General features: G+C 39.2%; 1 protein-coding gene across 1 annotated transcript in view; it reads right to left on the bottom strand.

Annotated features, from left to right (window-relative positions):
- LOC131062441 (uncharacterized protein At4g17910) overlaps positions 1–18,467 on the bottom strand; it is a 182,536-nt gene that overhangs the window by 130,387 nt on the left and 33,682 nt on the right. Inside the window, exon 8 of the mRNA XM_057996107.2 lies at positions 15,836–15,906. Coding sequence (XP_057852090.2) covers positions 15,836–15,906 — 71 coding nt within the window. The remainder of the gene's footprint in view (positions 1–15,835; positions 15,907–18,467) is intronic.

Here is an 18,467-nt window from a genome sequence, read left to right on the forward strand (position 1 = left end):
TAAAATTTGACAAATGAAATTGTCAAATTGGAGATTTCTCATTTCTATTATATCGAAAAAGGAAAACGAAAATATGAATATCTGATGCCATTGCAGAGTCTATAATAATAAAGATGATTACATGATTCATCATTACAATGAGTAGCCAAATACAAATACATGTAGCAATAGCATTTCAAAAGAGACTAGAGTCGAAGACAAAATGACAAAACTCAAAATGTAGCTAATGGAGGCCTCTAATCATCTACGAACTCCTCCTCACTGAAACTATTGGACTCCTGAAGATCAAGGTCCCTCAAGCTCACACCAACTAGCCTTGCATCTGAAGTGGTAGGATCATCCTCATCAATCTATGAAGGCTCCTCTAGCTCTACATCCCATCGTGCCGCTGGACTCTCCTTGTACACAAGTGTCTTGCGGTCCATGAGACGCAAAGCACTGTGTACAGCCACAAGCTTCTCTACTCTCTTAGAGGTAAGTCTGTTCCTCTTAAGAGAGTGGATGAAGCTATATGTAGACCAGTTCCTCTCAACAGCTGAAGAACTGGAAACCTGGGATAGCAAACAGATGGCTAGAGTGGTGGTCAAAGATTTCAGGCCATGACAATTCCACCACAAAAGTGGGTCCTCCTGTGCCATAGTGTCTATATCCATCTTTGCCGCATCTGAATAACCTCTAAGAGTGGCAAATCTTCCCCACTCAGTGCGCATTGTGCTGGCATCTCTGGAATCAAACATCTTCTCTATGCACCTAAAGAAACCCGCCTTCACCTCATCATCCTGAATCGGTGTTAGTCTACCCGGTCTAGCCTTGTACCACTTAGGATTCAAGGCAAAGGCAGCCATATGCAAAGGAGTGTTCAACTTGTCCCATCTACGCAGAATGATAGGCTGGATTTGCTCATTGTAGAATGCTAGAGAGGGGTCCTTCACTCGCACAGCAGCCCTCATCTGGTCAAGCATAGAGTCAATGCACTCATAGAGAGGGGTCCTGAAGAGTGCATGTGAAGTGTGGTGGTTGCAGATAAACATCTGCACATCTCTCGCATCGGTGACCACTCCTCTAATCCAGTCTATCTTCCCCATGTCCTTGAGCGCATTGTTCATGGCATGCACACAACATGGGGTCCACCAAATGTGTCTATAGGCTGCCTCAATGAGTCTCCCTGCTGCTCCACACACATGGGTTGCATCTGTCACTACTTGGACCACATTTTGTGGCCCAACTTCCTCAATAGCCTCCCTGGGGACCTGAAACTGGAAATCACCATCTTTACGATGCCCTATACAATCAACTGCTCTGAGGAAGTATGGGCCCTCTGCACATGTGACCATGATGTTGATGAGTGGACGATGGCTAATGTTCGTCCACCCATCCATAACTATGCTACACCCCGATGCCACCCAACATGCCTTCATCTTCTCCATCAAAATATTGATCTTGGAATAGCATTTATCCAAGATCGAGGTCCTCATTTTTGTCTCCCCTGGTGGCACATAAGATGGTCCTCCCTTGGCCACCATAGCCATCATCTCCCTATAATAAGGAGACCATGTAACATGAAATGGAATGCCATTGGCAAAGAAGAGCTTGCCAATGGATTCATCTATCTCATCTCTTAGCTACACATTAAACATATCAGCAATGGGGTTGCTTTGTGGTGTCTGCAACCTACGTTTCCCAGCCCTGGTGGCAGTAGAAGTGGAAGTGGATGGAGATCCAAACATCATTCCTCTCGTCTGCGAAGCATGAGAAGTATGTGGCACATTCTGGTTGCCTTGAAGTGCTGCCCTAGCAAACAAAGTAGTAGGCATTGAAATATTTGTGTCATCTAGAACCCCCCAAAGCTTATTAAACTCAATTTTGTACTGTATATTTTTAGCTTCCTCCAAAAACTTACAATGTTTCACGCCTTTTCCTCTCCAAAACAGAAAGTGTGCATTCACCCTACTAATGCTACCGAACCATTCAGTGTCACAAATGTTGCACTTCCACTTCCTTGCTCCCCCACTTGAATGTGATGTGCCTTGTACTAATATTCATGAAGCAAACTGTTTTAGAGGAGACTTAGGATCAAAATGACCCCTAGCATATGGTGCCAACAACTCTGAAGGGGAGCCTGTACTAGCTGGTGCACTCGCCATAGAACTAGATTGGGCTCCAGGATCAACCCCATGGTCACCTCCCTCATTTTCAGGTTCATATTCTGAATCATTCTCACTATGAGAATGGATTTCCATGTCATCTTCACTCATGCCTTGGGAGCTCATTGTGAAATTGACAATGCATTTCACAAAATAAAAATAAAAATAAAATCAGCCTAGTTTAACAATATATTTTTTTCCTATTCATCTCAAAATGAGATTTGATGTTGAATCTTGACGGCAAAATGATGATTGATTCATTCATCATTTTGCCCTCAAGATTCAACATCAAATCTCATTTTGAGATGAATAGGGAAAAAAAATCCAAAAATGACAGAGAACAATGAAAATCAAAAAATAAAACCAAAAAAAAACAAGAAAAAGTTGAAAAACCCTACCTTGTGCTTGAAAAATCTCTCCAAAATGTAGAAGAATCTTCTTCTTCCCCTTCTTGCTTCTTCTAGCTCCTATCACGCTTGCAATCACTTTTCTCACCCCTTCAATCAGTCTTCTTCAAGTTTTTCCTCCTCTTCAGCTTGTTGGAAAATCAGTTTTCCAAAATGAGAGTGAAATCTGAAAAAAACATGCTTTTGTGTTGTTTTGGGGGATAGGGTGGGGCCCACGTCGAATTAGGGTTACCCCTTAACCCCCCCAAAAGTCACATGTTTATAAAAAAATGCTTTTTTTGTTTGCTTTTGAGGTGGGTGACGCGGGAGACGTCTGGGCATCTACCCCGTCCCTTGAGAGACGTTTGCACGTCTCTCGAGAGACGGGGAGACGTCTCCCTGGGAGACGCGGAGACGTCTCAGCGTCCCGGTGGCGCTTGGGTGGCGGTGGCGGGATGGCGGGGGACGTCGTCCCCCCGTCCCTGAGACATTTCTTACGGGGGGACGTGGTCAAAAAGGGGGGGGACGCCTCCCCGTGGAACACTGATATTTTGAGATGATCTTTTAGAAAACCTATTCAAAGTTGTTTTATTTAAGAATTACTTATTTTACATGAGCTATTTAAGACCATTTGATATTTAGGGCTTACTTTGTATGCAAGCAACTATTTTTTGCATTAGACTTCCACAGTTTATTTTGTATTTACCTGTGGGGATAATTGCATAGCTGGAGCACGCAAATCTTGCTAAAAATTTATAAATAACTAAATAAGTGCTATTGGCACTTAGATTTTTATGAAATAGTAATTCTATGCCTACTTCCTACTATGATTATTGTTGAAGCTTCGTCCATTGTCTTATATATTTTGTATATTGAATTGAAATCGGTGATCGCTGCAAGCTTTGTATTGTAATTTTCAATGATTGCTACAGGCTATGTATTGCAATTTTTGTTAACATAGGTGTTATAGCTTTATATGCAATTTCATTATTCAATTCATTAGGTTTTATCTGTTGTTTTCAATCCAATTCAATTCTTGTCTTGTACTCATTCTTTTGGTCTCTATTTTTAACCAAAATGAGTGTGTGTGTGTGTGAAATATTCCGAGCCAAATTTTTTCGTTTGTACAAAATTACAAATTACATTCAATGCACCCGTTAAGGTTAGAAGATAAACCAAAACGTGCTGAAGCAACTCTAACCAGAATGTACACCAGGATCCCGATGTGGGCAAGGTGTGAGCATTGGTCAGAGGATCTAAAACAAATTGCTTATGCAATAACTCTAACCAAGAATGGCGCCGATGATGGCGAGCATATGGTCAGAGGATCTTCTACCCTAAATGCTGAAAGGGAACTCTACACCAAGTATGTGCTACCCAATCCAGAATGGAGTGAGGGGTGACCATATGGCGGAGTGATTACAAAACAATGCTTGAAAAGAAATGCGGAAGCTGGAAATACTCAACACCCAGAATGTGCTTGCTAACCCAGAATGGGAAAGTAGCTACCATAGGGCGGAGGTCAATTAAATACAATATCAAATGCTGAAAGTAAGAAGAGCATTACAATTTGATAAAGCAAGATTATACTCTGTTGTCAGTACTACTGCCAGCTTACACTATGAAAGATGAAATCTTGCAAACAATATGTATCAGCATATAAATAGAGAGGTACAATATTAATGAATTCCTTTGCTGAGAAGTAAGATTAACGGAAATGGCAATAAACAGATCCAACCTTTTCTCCAGACTTGAATAAATCTTCAATGAAGCATTCCCATCGCTTTCAAAGAACTCTCACCACCATCGAATAAAGATATTGCAGATTTCTCCAAACTGATTTAACAGACCTGCACCTTTCAACAAATAACCAGCAACATAGGATTCCTTTGAAATGCTCGGAACTCACTCTTTACTCATTCAAAATGCCTGATATCAATTGCAAAACTCTAATAGAAAGGAGGCGCTCAGACTAAGAACAGAAAACAGACTTAAAAAGCATCTAACACTCAATGCACAATTCCCAAGACAGCAAAGGTACGACCCAACTGGAAAGGGCGATTTCTCTTTTAAAAATCTGATGCTTCACAAATAAATCTACAAATTGGCACACATGGGCGCCTTCCCTATATGGAAGGGAATATGCAATACCCACAACGAATTTCTTTGTCTTTTTTGATTTATGAATTAAACATCCAATCTGCTGAAGCTAACATGCAAAAACCAGGAACTTCTAATATGCAAAAATCAGAAATTAAGAACTACAATGCTGATTACAATGCACAAATTTCAAGGAACTCACAAACTAGACTAAAATCACCACTAGTTGTTGTCTTACAAACAAGAAGCGATGCCCGAGCTAGGAGGCCTTCATTCCTCGAAGCAAACCCAGAGCCAAACCGGCAACATAACAGTGCTGTAGACCAAAGATGTGAAATGATGCTCAAAGTCTTCCTTTCATAACTTCCTGTTGACTTCACGAAACCCTAAAATCCACTTCAATATCCAAACCCTAATCCTTTCTCCAAGATGGCGTCCTTTTCCTTTCAAGCTTAATATTGATATTCTAATTAAATTCAATACCTTGATAAATGCGCCCACATTAAGCTTGCTTTGACTTTGGAAATTAATAAAATAATCTTTAATGAAGGCGCCACCCTCAAAAAGCCCACTTTTCAAAACAACATAAAGTCAATAGACTAGGCCAAGGGGTCAACGTTCGAATATAATATTAAAACGTGACCTTTTAATTAAATATATCAACTTAACTCTTCAATCGTGCCCTGAAGCCAATAATGACCAAGTCAACTGACCAAACTGAAGTAGGAAGTCAACCATGCTGAACCCAACTGAAAAACTGCCAAAAATAGAATTTACTAAAAATAGTAAATTCCAGAAAATGCTCTGAATGCCGAAATGAACATCCCACTGCGAAGCTCTCTGAAAACCCAGAAAGAATCTGCCATTGAATCCACCAACTCCGAGCAAAGACATCCTCAAAAATAGGAAACCCTAATTTTACCTTCCGACTAGCCTTCGAGTTTCCAGAAAAAAGGCCAACGGTCACTGGAAAGATCAGGTCTGAGAAGGGGACATTACAGTGTGTGCGCGCATGCGTGCATGTGTGTGTGTGTGTGTGGTCATAGATTAGGTCATTTTTGTAGGCCAAGAAGATATAACATCTTTGGTCTGTGTGTAGAAGGTTTGATTGATCTTATGCCCATACCCCAGAACCAAAAGATAGCCATTTTCTTTAGTTTGTTTTTGCCACGAGGCAGGGATGCAAGTAAGCACCAGCAAAACTAAGATCATGATCTTTACCTTGAAGAAAAAGAAGGCTCATAGGGAATTTGTTTTTGAGGGCAGCCCATTACAAATGGTCAATGAATTTAAATACCTTGGTCTTAATTTCCACAATAAACTCAGTTGGGAAACATGCAGAATGAAAAAGATCCAAGGGAGGATGGAAAGCCTTATACTCATTGCAAAATAGATGTAGAAGAGCTGAGCTATGGGACTGGAAAACTAAAAAGACTCTTTTTGGCCTTCTTGTGGTTCCAATGGTCTTATATGGTTGTGAGGTATGGGGCAGCAACACTTCAGAAAGTAAATGGAGGCAAATAGAGAGATTACAAAAACACTTAATCACAAGTAGTCTCAAGATTAAATCACCCGTTCCATACGAGATTGTTCTAGCAGAAGCAGGGGCTTTCCCTATTGAGGTAGCAGCTATGACCCGGTTACTAAGTTATTTAAAAAGAGTAGAAAACATGGAGACACATCATTGGCCAAAAATTGCAGCGGAAGAGAAGCTAGAAAGAAGAAAGAAAACATGGATGAAGCAAAACATTAAGTGGTTGAATAAATGGAGTATTAGCATAAGTGATTGCTCAAATAACAAAAAGGAAATAAAAAAGTACGTGCAAGGAAAGTTTAGAGAAAACATGTGGACAGGACAACTTGGGAGAAAAAATGAATATTATATCAAACATTTCAATCCCACACATGACCATACACAAAAAAATTACATTGGAATGGATATAAAATGGAAAGCAAAAATGTTAATTGCTCAAATCAGGACTAGTTCACATAACTTAGGTGTGAAACTGGGAGATGGATGATACCTAAAGAGGAGTGGGCAGATAGAAAATGTAGATATTGCACCCAAGGGGTTGTGGAGACAGAATGGCACTATATCATGGAATGTCCAGCTTACAATGGTATCCGAATTCACTACATTGACATGCTAAATGTAAACACCTTGAGTAGTTTATTTGAAGAAGATAAGATAACAAGAGTCGCAAATTTATTGATCAAGTTACACAGTTTAAGATCCAAGATGCAGAAGGAAATGGAAAAGGAGATTTAGAAGATTGTTCTTTGGTCTTTGCGTACTCTTCTTTTGCTGGCTACCCGTGGGTTCCAAAGGCTGTTTGGCCTCGTGGACATTATTAAAAGCATTCATTCAATGTGTGCTCAAAACCCAAAGATTTAACTTGTACATACTTTGAAAGCTAGAGTTTGTTTCCTTAAGTTCTAGGGTTTATTTTAAATTTTAGCTACAAGGGAGCTTCCTATTTTAATTCAAAAAAAAAATATACCTTACATGTCATCATGTTTTGTGTTGTCCTTAAAAGGACAAATTAAAACACTAACAAGCAGCATTCCCTTTACATGACACAATGTGGTAAAAGTATAAATTGAATCCAATTACCTAAGTTTAAAATGGGAAAAATTCAGCACAAAGTCAGGAAACGAGAAAATTGTGTACTATTTGTAAAAATACTGAAATTAAAAAGAAAAAACAATTGTCATTTCATGCCAAATATTGTGTATATATAGAAAAAACAATTGTCATTTCAGCACAAAGTCATCAAAGCTCCTAATCAAAGCATATATGACGTATGAACTCATGTGGAAGGACTTGGTAGCTTTTAGTCTCCTCAACTGTACGTCCAAGCAATGGCTAATCATTCTAGCCCAATGAATTGTTCCTTTTCCCTGAACTATCACCTGGATGAAGTAGAACATCCACTTCTCAAAGTAGAAGGCCTGAGGGGCTCCTGTGACTCGGTTGAGCATTGTAATCAAATCTTTGTACTCCTCCTGGAAATCGATCCTATGTGGTGTGTTCGGTATCTTGCTCAGGCGAGGACGACTCTTGAGTAACCAGTTCTTGTTAATGATGCTTAGGCAAGCATCTGGATCATCTTCGTACATTGACCTGGCTCCTTCTATGCTCTTGTAGACCATATCTCTGTGCTCTGGAAGATGGAAAGCCTCACTTATAGCCTCTTCTGAAAGATAAGCTAAAGTGTTCCCTTCCTTGGACACGATTGTTCTGGATTGAGGATCATAATGACGAGCACACTCGATCATCAACTCATGGCATTGTACTGCTGGAGGGAAGCCGGCCGCCTTAATGATGCCACTTTCGATTATCCTCCTGGCGACAGGTGATGGCTTGCCAATGTAAGGGACCTCTCGAAACTTCTTCGTGCTGAAGTTGCCCAAGTTGGTATCTCCAATGTTGCTCCACTTAGACACGATCTTGGTCTCCAGTTCTTCGGTCTTTTGATCTTCCTTCATGAGAGCTGGACGACTGGTGGATGCTCCCGCCTTTGGGGTCGCCATACCTACACAACATTTCGTAATAAGAAACTAGATTTTGCAATGTATAACTATAGATTAGAGATAAAATTTAGGAAACTTCATGATAAGTCCTTGAGTTATCATTTCCTAAAAAACGATCGAGCTACTGAAATTCAAAATTTCAAAATTCAAAATTTGAAGCAATGACGATCAAAATTCAAAATTTAAAACAAGGGATCACATTGCCATACCTCACTTGAGAGCTAACTCTAAAATGCAAAATAAAGAGAATCGCCTAGGCAAAAATCGATGCTTGAAAGATTTCAACGTGATCTCTCTTCAAATGAACGTCCACTTAGCAATTCGCCACCTTTGGGGGGGTCTTTGACGTGGTCTTTGGCAAGTTCGCCTCACTTGAAACTAATCTCGCACTCCCCTTTGAAGATGATGTTCGCACCACTTCCTTTGCTAAATTCGCACCTTGCTTGGAATGGAAATTCGCTCCACTTTGAACACAATTCGCACCTCTCCAAATCGCATGTGAAGGATGTTTGAATAATGATTTGAAAAACGAAATAAACACCTCCCTTTATAGGCGCTTACCCTTACAACTACCTCAAGGCCGACTTGGTAAAAACAAAGATAATTAAAAGCAATTTTAATAAAAACCAATGGCCGACTTTTGTAAATATTTAAATCCAAGCGCTCCAATTTGATTTTTTATTTAAAATAATAATTAATTCATTTAATGCCTTTGCAATTAATTAATTCGATTTTTAAAGGCAAAAAATAATTAATTAAATGTCCATGCGCAATTTTTAAATGCTATTTAATTGAATTTTCTAAATTTATCGATTTTAGCATTTAATAAAATTCAAAAAATGTGTTTTAGCGCCAAAACTGGAAAGGTGGAAAGATACAAACCATATCGCTCTGGTCCCTGACTGAGGGACAGGAGCGAATTATCACCTTAGCCTTGAATCTCTCGCCTTTTACGTTCAAAATCTCCATCTTCACGTTGAAACTGGCATATTTGTTAGGAAACTCAAGTTTGATCAACTTGTGTGGATGAGTGCCTCCTGAGGTTGATATCGCCCTAGTCCCTAGGTGAGGGACAGGAGCGAACTTTGTATTTTCTCCTTGATCTTTGTTTCTACGATCACCAATCTTCATCATGTGGCAAGTAAATGACGTTATCCCTTCGTTCCACGCCTACTTTATTCGTCCTTGACAAGGCATTTTGGTGTTTGAATGTTTTCGCCCTGGTCCCTGTCCCTAGGTGAGGGACAGGAGCGAACTTTATGTTCTAGCCAAAATTCATCATCTTTTAATCTTAGCTTCTTACTTGTCGCCTTCCAAATGATGTTCTCGATCTTGTGTAGCCTTGCTTTGACATGATCTTCGAAGTAAAATGAGTGTTTTAATGAAAATCGCCCTGGTCCCTGCCTGAAGGACAGGAGCGATCTAGCTTCTTGGCTCAATTTGATCACCTTTTGACGTTTGGTTTCTTTGCACATCATCTTCTCAAGATCACTTTGACCCTGTGTAACCTTGTACGTCCTTTACTTGGCGTGATTTTTGAAAGAACTAGCCAATCTAATGGATATCGCCCTGGTCCCTGACTGAGGGACAGGAGCGAATTTGAGTATTCTGGGCTCATCCTTGTTCTCATCAACTTACAATCACCTTCATAATGTAAGATGAGGTCCTTTGATCCTTCTTGAACGCATGAAATGTGATAATCATTCAAAACTTAAGCCTCCATGGAGATTTCGCTCTGGTCCCTGACTGAGGGACAGGAGCGAACTTGAGCATTTTAGTGCAAATCCTTCATCTTTGTCAATCTTTGTAACTTCGTTCTTTGTCGAGACACCTCAAAACGTCCTTGCCACCTTATACTTTGACTTAGAATGACTTGAATTTGGGTGGAAGGCAATATAACCAATATTTCGCCTTGGTCCCTGGCTGAGGGACAGGAGCGAATTTTCACTTGTAGGCTCCATCACACTTTGCTAACTTCCAAAATTATCTTCAACGGTCTCGATGTGCACCCTTTCACCTATTCTTGGCATGAAATTCGTTCTAACTTGGTGAAAAATTGTCCTAAGGCAAAAATCGCTCTGGTCCCTGACTGAGGGACAGGAGCGCCTAGGCCAATTTGGAGTTCACTTTGATGTCTTGCAATCTTCGATTTGTCTTCAACGAGTTCGTTACGCCACCTTTACTTGCCTCAAACTTAAAACTCACTTGATCTTTGCCCAAAACATGCCTCATGAGGAAATTCGCTCTGGTCCCTGGGAGAGGGACGGGAGCTACCACTGAATTTCGCCCTGGTCCCTGGCTGAGGGACAGGAACGATTTAGCTTCGAGGTCCAATTTTCTCCACGAAGGCACTTCCAAATTATATTCAACTAATGAAACATATCTCCTTTGATCTCCTCAAATCGTCAAATTGTTCAAATCCTGCAAGGACAAGGCAATGTTTGATTTTGAGCTCCGGTCCTCCACTGAGGGACAGGAGCGATTTTTACTCCTGGCACATTTCAGTGTTTGTAAAATTCTTCAAATTATATTCAACGGAAAGAACATGCCTCCCTTTATCACTTCCAATTCGAAATTCGTCTTGATCCTGCAGAGACAGTAAGATTTTGAAAAACAAGCTTCGGTCCTTCACTGAGGGACAGGAGCGATTTTGCTTCTACAGGCCAAAATATCAAGATTTTAAGGGTTTAATCACTTCACAAGGCAAAAACAAGTCATTTCCAATGCCTGGGATCAATTATCAAAATTTTCAAAATTTGGTCAAAATTACTCAATCGGACGAAAATCAAAATCTCATCAACACTTAGACAAATTTTCAGAGTTGCACTCAAAATTCCAATTGAAACTAGACCAACTCACTTAGCCTCTGGCAAATTCACTTTATTCAAAATTGCATCCTGCGAGAGAAAGCTCAAAAAGCTCTCAAGAGTGACTGGACTCTGGCCTGAAAACGTCAAAACGGGAACCCTAAGGCTTGACCCTAATCCAGACAACTGACACACTAAACCAAAAACCTAAAAAGCAGAGAAAAAGAACAGGCAAAACGAGCAAAAAGAGGGGGTCCCCATTTTAATGGGGCGATGTGTGAAATGGTCACAACATCTGGCGACACCACTGAGAAATGTTGAAAAACATTTGGGAATCAATCTTTCTAGAAGAAAACTCAGAAAACCTCCCTCAACAAAACTAGGAGTTAAGAAACACTTACAAGAAGAGACCATCATATTGAGACAAAGTATCAAGTCCGCAGTTATCCATGTGTGTGCAAATGCGTTAATTCCCCTCAACAAGACAATCATGATCTCCAGGTTCCCCTGTGATAAGCTACGTAGTTTGTCTAGACTCCAAAAGCATCCTGGATAGAGCCTCGTTGCCAGTCAGACGTCCATAGTCCCGACGAGGTTATCGCCGCAAGCTCACGAACATTGCTCCATTGCCGGCCAGGCGTCTATAGCCCCGATGGAGTTATTCGTACATTCCCTTTAGCCAATTTGATATTTCTTTTTCAGCTCATCATTTTTCTTTTGATTTTTCTCTTTTCTCATTTTCTCATCTTTTCTTTTGATACTGCTTTTAGTCCCGTCAATTCTTTGGCTCGCGAGCAGTGAAGCTCACTGGGGTTTGAGGATTGCGGTGGCGCTGAAGTCAGACTTTAGATTTTTCACTGATCACAGCTTCGCCTGGAAACCATAATGACTCGGAGATTATAAGTGTGAAAAGATATAATAACTGGAGGACAAAATACGTGAGTTCAATAAGCTAATCTTGCTTCAATGTAAATACGTCCTGACTCAAAGCTTTACTAAAAGAAACTCCCTTTGTAGTTCCAAAAGACCTCATGATTGTCCAAGTGCAACCAACAACCTAGCAGGAAGTCAGAGCGTTACATAACAAAATCACCCAATTTCAAATGGATACCCCTCAGGACAAAACAACTAACCTAAGACAAAACACCTAAACTAAGAACGAAAACAAAGCGAAAGGCAAACCAAAGCGAGAAGAAAAGCAAACAAATGAAAAACAACGAACGCAAACTAAACTAACTATGTACAAGGGAAGGCCTTGGGCATCTCAGGATTGGAAATAATGTTTGAGATACCTCCCATTGACAGGCAATGGGATGTCTTCTCCAGTTAAAGTCCTCAACCTAAATGCATTTTCTCCCAAAATCTCTGAAATTTGATAAGGGCCTTTCCAAAGCTTATCAAACTTATCATGTTCTCCTCTTTTCTCATGTGCCTTGTCCCAGTACAGGACAAGATCTGAAATTCGGAATGCCTTGACTCTAGCTTGTCGATCGAACCATCTTTTCACCACTCCTTGGTGTTTTGCAAAGTTTTCCAATGCTTGATCTCTCTTTTCTTCCAGATTCATTAACTGCGTTAATCGGGCTTGGACAGCATCAGTGTCTTCCATGTACTCCTGAATAAATCTCAAAGTCGGGATCCTGAGTTGCATGGGAAAGACTGGATCTTGACCATAAACCAAAAAATAAGGTGAAATGCCTAATGCATTCTTGGTCCTGATTCGGTCCGCCCATAAGGCGAATCTCAATTGGGTGTGCCATTCTCTCGGACTTCTTTCTAGCAATTTCTTGATAACGCTGAGTAAGTTCTTGTTAGTTGACTCAGCTAACCCATTACCCTGAGGATAATAATTTGATGAAAACTTGAGGGTTATTCCATATTCAAAAGCCCAATTCGAGAATCTCAATGATGTGAATGCCGAGCCATTGTCGCAAACCAACGCGTAAGGACATCCAAACCTTGTGATTATGTTTTCCTCCAGAAATTTGATTTCAACTTCAGTAGTGCAAACTTTAAGTGCTTGTGCCTCCGACCATCTGGTACAATAATCAGTAGCTGTGATGCTATACTTGTGTTGTGCCGAAGATGCAGGGTTGATGACACCAATAAAATCCATTCCCCATTTGGCAAATGGCCTAGCTTCAATCACTGGATTCAGTGGCATAGCAAGATTTCTTTCTCTAAAGGCTGCGACTTGGCATGTGTGGCAAGTCCTGATATGATTAAATGTATCTTTGAAAAGTGTAGGCCAGTAATATCCTGCTCTCAGGATCTAATGAGCTGTTGCGAGGTTGGCTCCATGTCCAGTCCCAAACTTGGAATGGAAATGTTTGATTATCTGTTTGGCCTCCTCTTTGCCAACACACCTCAAATATACTCCTTCATGATTTCTGCGATATAGAACAGATCCTTGAAGCATGTAATGTTGACACTTCATCCTTAGTGCTCTCTTCTGCGTGGGTGTCATGTGAGCAGGACATCTGTGGTTAAGCAAGTATGTCACAATATCTTTATACCATTCATCATGTGTGACGTCCTCTAGCTCATAAATTTGCTGGACTAAACCTGGTCCATCAATCGCCAATGTCTGCGCCAAAGCTTGTCCTCGAACAAGTTTCATGGGCTGGATTTCAATATCAAATTCTTGGATAATGGCGACCCACTTTCCTCTTCTTTCTCCTAGTTCATTCTGCATGAGAAGAGTCTTGACTGCTGCATCTGGTACTATTGCATAAATTTTGGCCCTTAGGAGGTAATGTCTGAATTTCTTAACGGCCTTTACCAGTGCGTATGCTTGTTTCTCAATGTTAGGATATCTGAGTTCTGCATCTTTTAGCGGGGTGCTCATGAATGCAATTGGATTTTCATCCCTTTCTTCACTTCTCTGGGTCAGAATAGCGGCACAAGTGTAGTCAGAAGCGAAGGAATATAAATAGAAGGGCTTGAGATAATCAGGACTGATTAATACTGGTGCTTTTGTGATGGCCGTCTTTATCTCCTCGAATGCCCTTTTGGCTTGTGGTGACCATTCAATCTTTGCGTCCTTCTTCAGCATCTCGTTCAAAGGTCTAACAATCTCGGCAAATCCGGTAATGAATTTTCTGACAAAGTTGATCTTGCCAAAGAATGATTTGAGTTCTTTCTTGCTAGCCGGCAAATTGATAGTGGATATGGCTTTTACTCTTTCAGGATCGATGGAGATTCCTCTTTCTGAAATAACATGTCCTAAAAGTTTTCCTTCTGTTACTCCAAATATGCATTTCTTCGGATTGAGAGAGACACCGTATCTTCTACACCTTTGGAAGACTCTTCTTAAGTCATCCACATGATCTTCTCTTTGCCTGGAGAAAACCGTGATATCATCCATATATATAATAATGCATTTTCCAATTAAGTCCCTGAAAGCGATATCCATGGCTCTCTGAAATGTGGCCCCGGCATTGATTGAAACTAGACCAACACTTAGACAAATTTTCAGAGTTGCACTCAAAATTCCAATTGAAACTAGACCAACTCACTTAGCCTCTGGCGAATTCACTTTATTCAAAATTGCATCCTGCGAGAGGAAGCTCAAAAAGCTCTCAAGAGTGACTGGACTCTGGCCTGAAAACGTCAAAACGGGAACCCTAAGGCTTGACCCTAATCCAGACAACTGACACACTAAACCAAAAACCTAAAAAGTAGAGAAAAAGAACAGGCAAAACGAGCAAAAAGAGGGGGTCCCCATTTTAATGGGGCGATGTGTGAAATGGTCACAACAGGTACCCAAACCCTAATCCTCAACAGAAAATGTTTGGTCCGCCTTTGCTCTATATTTTGTTTCTAAATGTAAATGTGAGCCAAAAAAAGATGTATATAAAAAAATAAAACCACTTTTTGAATAATAGAAAAACTCAAGAAACGGGTTCTTCCCATAGTGTGTTGATTAATTGGTGGTGTTGTTGTTGTGACCACCAATGCTCAAACCCCCGCTGGGCCATTGTGATTGCAGGATTGTGCCTTTGCTGACCCAATGTGATCGCAGTTCTAAGCCTCAACTCTATTAATTGGGGATGATGTCCTCGTTTGTGACCTCATCGGTTCATACCTCTAGGTCAAAAGCATTTCACATGGTACCGGTGGGCGAGACATGTCAGCATCATCGGTCATGTTAAAAAGTTTACCCAACATAACAAAAGCAAAAAAAAGAAAAGAAAAACTCAAGAAACAAACACTAAAAATGTTTCAATCTATCTTTGCCCTATATTTCTCTCTAACTGTAAACAAGAGCCCAAAAAAGATATATATAAAAAAACCAGAAATCGTTTTTAGAATAACTTGAAAAATTACATGGCAGATGTCATGGGTCATGATTACTTAGGATTAATCATGATCTTTTCAAGTGTAATGCTACCATCATACCATGCTTAAGATACAAGCATACGATATAAAGATCTAATAATTGTTTTTATTAACTACAAACAGCACTCAACATCGTTGACTCCAATATCGCTCGATCATTAAGTTTGAAACAACTTATCTATCCAGCAAAGGATTTTGGAGACAGTATTAAATGACTCTGCCTTAAGTTGCAAAATGAAGTGCCATAATGTAAAACATATTCTGCAAAATCATACAATCACTAATCGTGACAAAATATCAATATAGTGTTACATTCTACCTTAATTGTATGCTTAGTATGGTAAGTTTTGACCTAACAATACCAATAGTTGGGCGAAATAACTATGAAAACAATAATGATGAGTACTAAATAATAAAAATCAGAACAAGCATGGCTCATTCTTAAATTTGAAACATCTTATGATGAAAAATCTTAAACAAAGCAGTCTAACTTACAATAATGCTCCATGTTCTGAGTACTTACATAGAAATATCGCGTGCCTGTCTTGAAACCATTGCATTTGCAACTACAAATGACCCAACCCCAAGATCCATCTGTTTGATAAATTTTATTTAGCATTAAATTGTTTCTAAGTCATAGATACCAGTAAAATTAAAAAAAATTGAAGTCCAAACAAGAGTAACATTGATTACTAAAATATCAGTGCTTTTATAGTTGTAAAAAAAACTTAATAGTCTCCACAGATGAGATAAGCTATCACTTCATAGTATTAGTGCCACTGTCCCAGCTAATGCTCTCAAAGATCTTCATAAATACATTGGGGAAGATTCAAAGACCCCTACACATCTACAAGATGTAGAAGATATATACATAGTTCATCATGTGATGGAGAAACATTTCACTCGAAGACTAATAGTGACTAGTAGATTTAATAATTATACAATACTTAAATAAGTGTTGCCTATAATGGTCAAAACTTCTTGCCTGTACCTCTTGACAGTGCATAAATAGAGTCGGTGTTTCAGTTCTATTGTCACTCACTGAATTTTATAGTCATTCCCTTATGCATATATTCTCTTTCTTTCTCTCGTACTAACAAGAATACTTGGGCTCCATATAAGGATAAAAAAACCACAAGTGCATACTAGAAACATAATAGGATAGGTAACACTTTCAAAGAAATACCATTTGAATGTTATGAACATCTATCAAATTCCTATTTTGTATATTGATGTTGAGATGATCACAACTGAATTGAGGCAGCTTGAGACAGCAAAAGAAACTGGTTGGGTAAAGATAATCTACTAGAAAGAAAACACGGTCATGTCAGACTTCTACAGAAAAACAACTAATATAAATTTGAGCAAGAGACCCATTAAAATAGGGGAAATGCAAACCAAATATTCCTTGGTACCTATACCAGAAAACTTTAGGAAAGAAATGTATGAGCATTACATCAGTCAGTGCTTAAAGTTTGAAAATTATTATGTAGCAAACAGTATGACCGCTGATATGGACAAAGTTAGATTCCTTGCAGGAACATTGAAAAGCTACAACATTCATTGGCATGATCAGATAAAAGCTGACAAGAAGAAATCATGATGAGAACAAATGGGATCACTTAAAGGGAGTTCAGGCAATGGCACATGGACTCCCACAGTTACAAAGAGCTTGGCTAACTTAAAAAGAGAGAACAATAGATCAGTAAAAGACTATTACAGATTAATGTTGAGCTTAATGCAATGCCTTACGGATGGACATAAGAACGCTTTTTAAAAAAGCTCAATATTTGTCCCTCCTCCAAGCTATGGAGCTACTTGTAATAGCATGTTGGATACTGAAAACAGAAGATATTGCAACTACAGGTTTAATAGAAGATGACTGATACACTTCAGGACTGAAATTAATTGTAAAAAAGGACTAGCCGAGTAAATGTAAAGACATTAGGCACTCAGAAGAAGAAAGTCTTGTGACGTTATACACAATTTGTCATTTTAAAGATTATTACACCAGGCAGTGCCCTTTTGATTTATATATAAAGAAGAAAAGAAAGTACAACCTACTGTAATAAGTAGAGGATATACAAGGCCACAAAATACTGCACAAACAGTAACAACAATGAAAAGCAAAGATTTCCAATCATACATAATAAGGACTAATAAATGGCCCAATGTCAGGAATGTAATAAATAAGGTCACTATGATAGAGATTGCAAATAAGGAAATCAGGAAAATTCAAAAAAGCATGTACAAACTTGCCATAAGTTACAATCACCATATTTGGTCAAAAGAGATGATGAAGAATTATTTACAGTTACTACAGAAGCTATAACAAAAACGAACTTGATATGTTAGTTCAAAAGTAAAGAATGCCCGATGCTATTCAAGTTCTGGAGGACATCAGCCCTTCCTACCAGGTACATAGGACAATCAAATGAAAGAGGATGGGCAAAGTTGGGGACAACACCAGTTCTATTGAAACAAAAAGAAACAATGAGAGCTGAATCTCCAACAACTCAAGTCAGGAAAGGAAACTAAGAAAACAAGATGCTTCAAATAAAGGAGAGAAAGAAGGAAAGCCAAAAGAAGTATTCGCCCCATTGCAACAGGAGATGGAACTCATAAATAGCACCCAACTAACATTACCATTAAAATAAAATAAAAAGATTACATTCCACAACTGAAAAAGATAATTATGTTGACAAATTTGATAAAGAAATTAATCTAAACCTCATAGATAGTGAAAGTATTCCAAAAATAACCATTGAGATTAAAGACTTGGTACTCCCAAATAAAATTAATTTTATCATTGTGGGATTTTTTTCACAACCTAATAACTTATTTTTACACTTAAGTCATCCATGAGAAGTCAATTCTCTGTGATGTGCATTGCCTAAAAATCATGGTACAAGTGTACCCACAACGCATACAAGCATCAGCAACATAAGGCGATCAATAACATAGGATGGGTAAAGTCATGACACAGACAATGTCATTGGAGGAAAACCAAATGAGGAGAGAAGTTTCAAGGACAGAAACAGTGGGGCAAATTTCTGGTGCACTAAAAAACTTCACTAGATTTACGAAGCAAGGACAACAAAACTTACATTTATTAAAAACTTTTATGGCTGTTTTTAATCAAAAATCAATATTGG

Source organism: Cryptomeria japonica, chromosome 8 (assembly GCF_030272615.1).
Source record: "Cryptomeria japonica chromosome 8, Sugi_1.0, whole genome shotgun sequence".
Classification (NCBI taxonomy): Eukaryota; Viridiplantae; Streptophyta; class Pinopsida; order Cupressales; family Cupressaceae; genus Cryptomeria; species Cryptomeria japonica.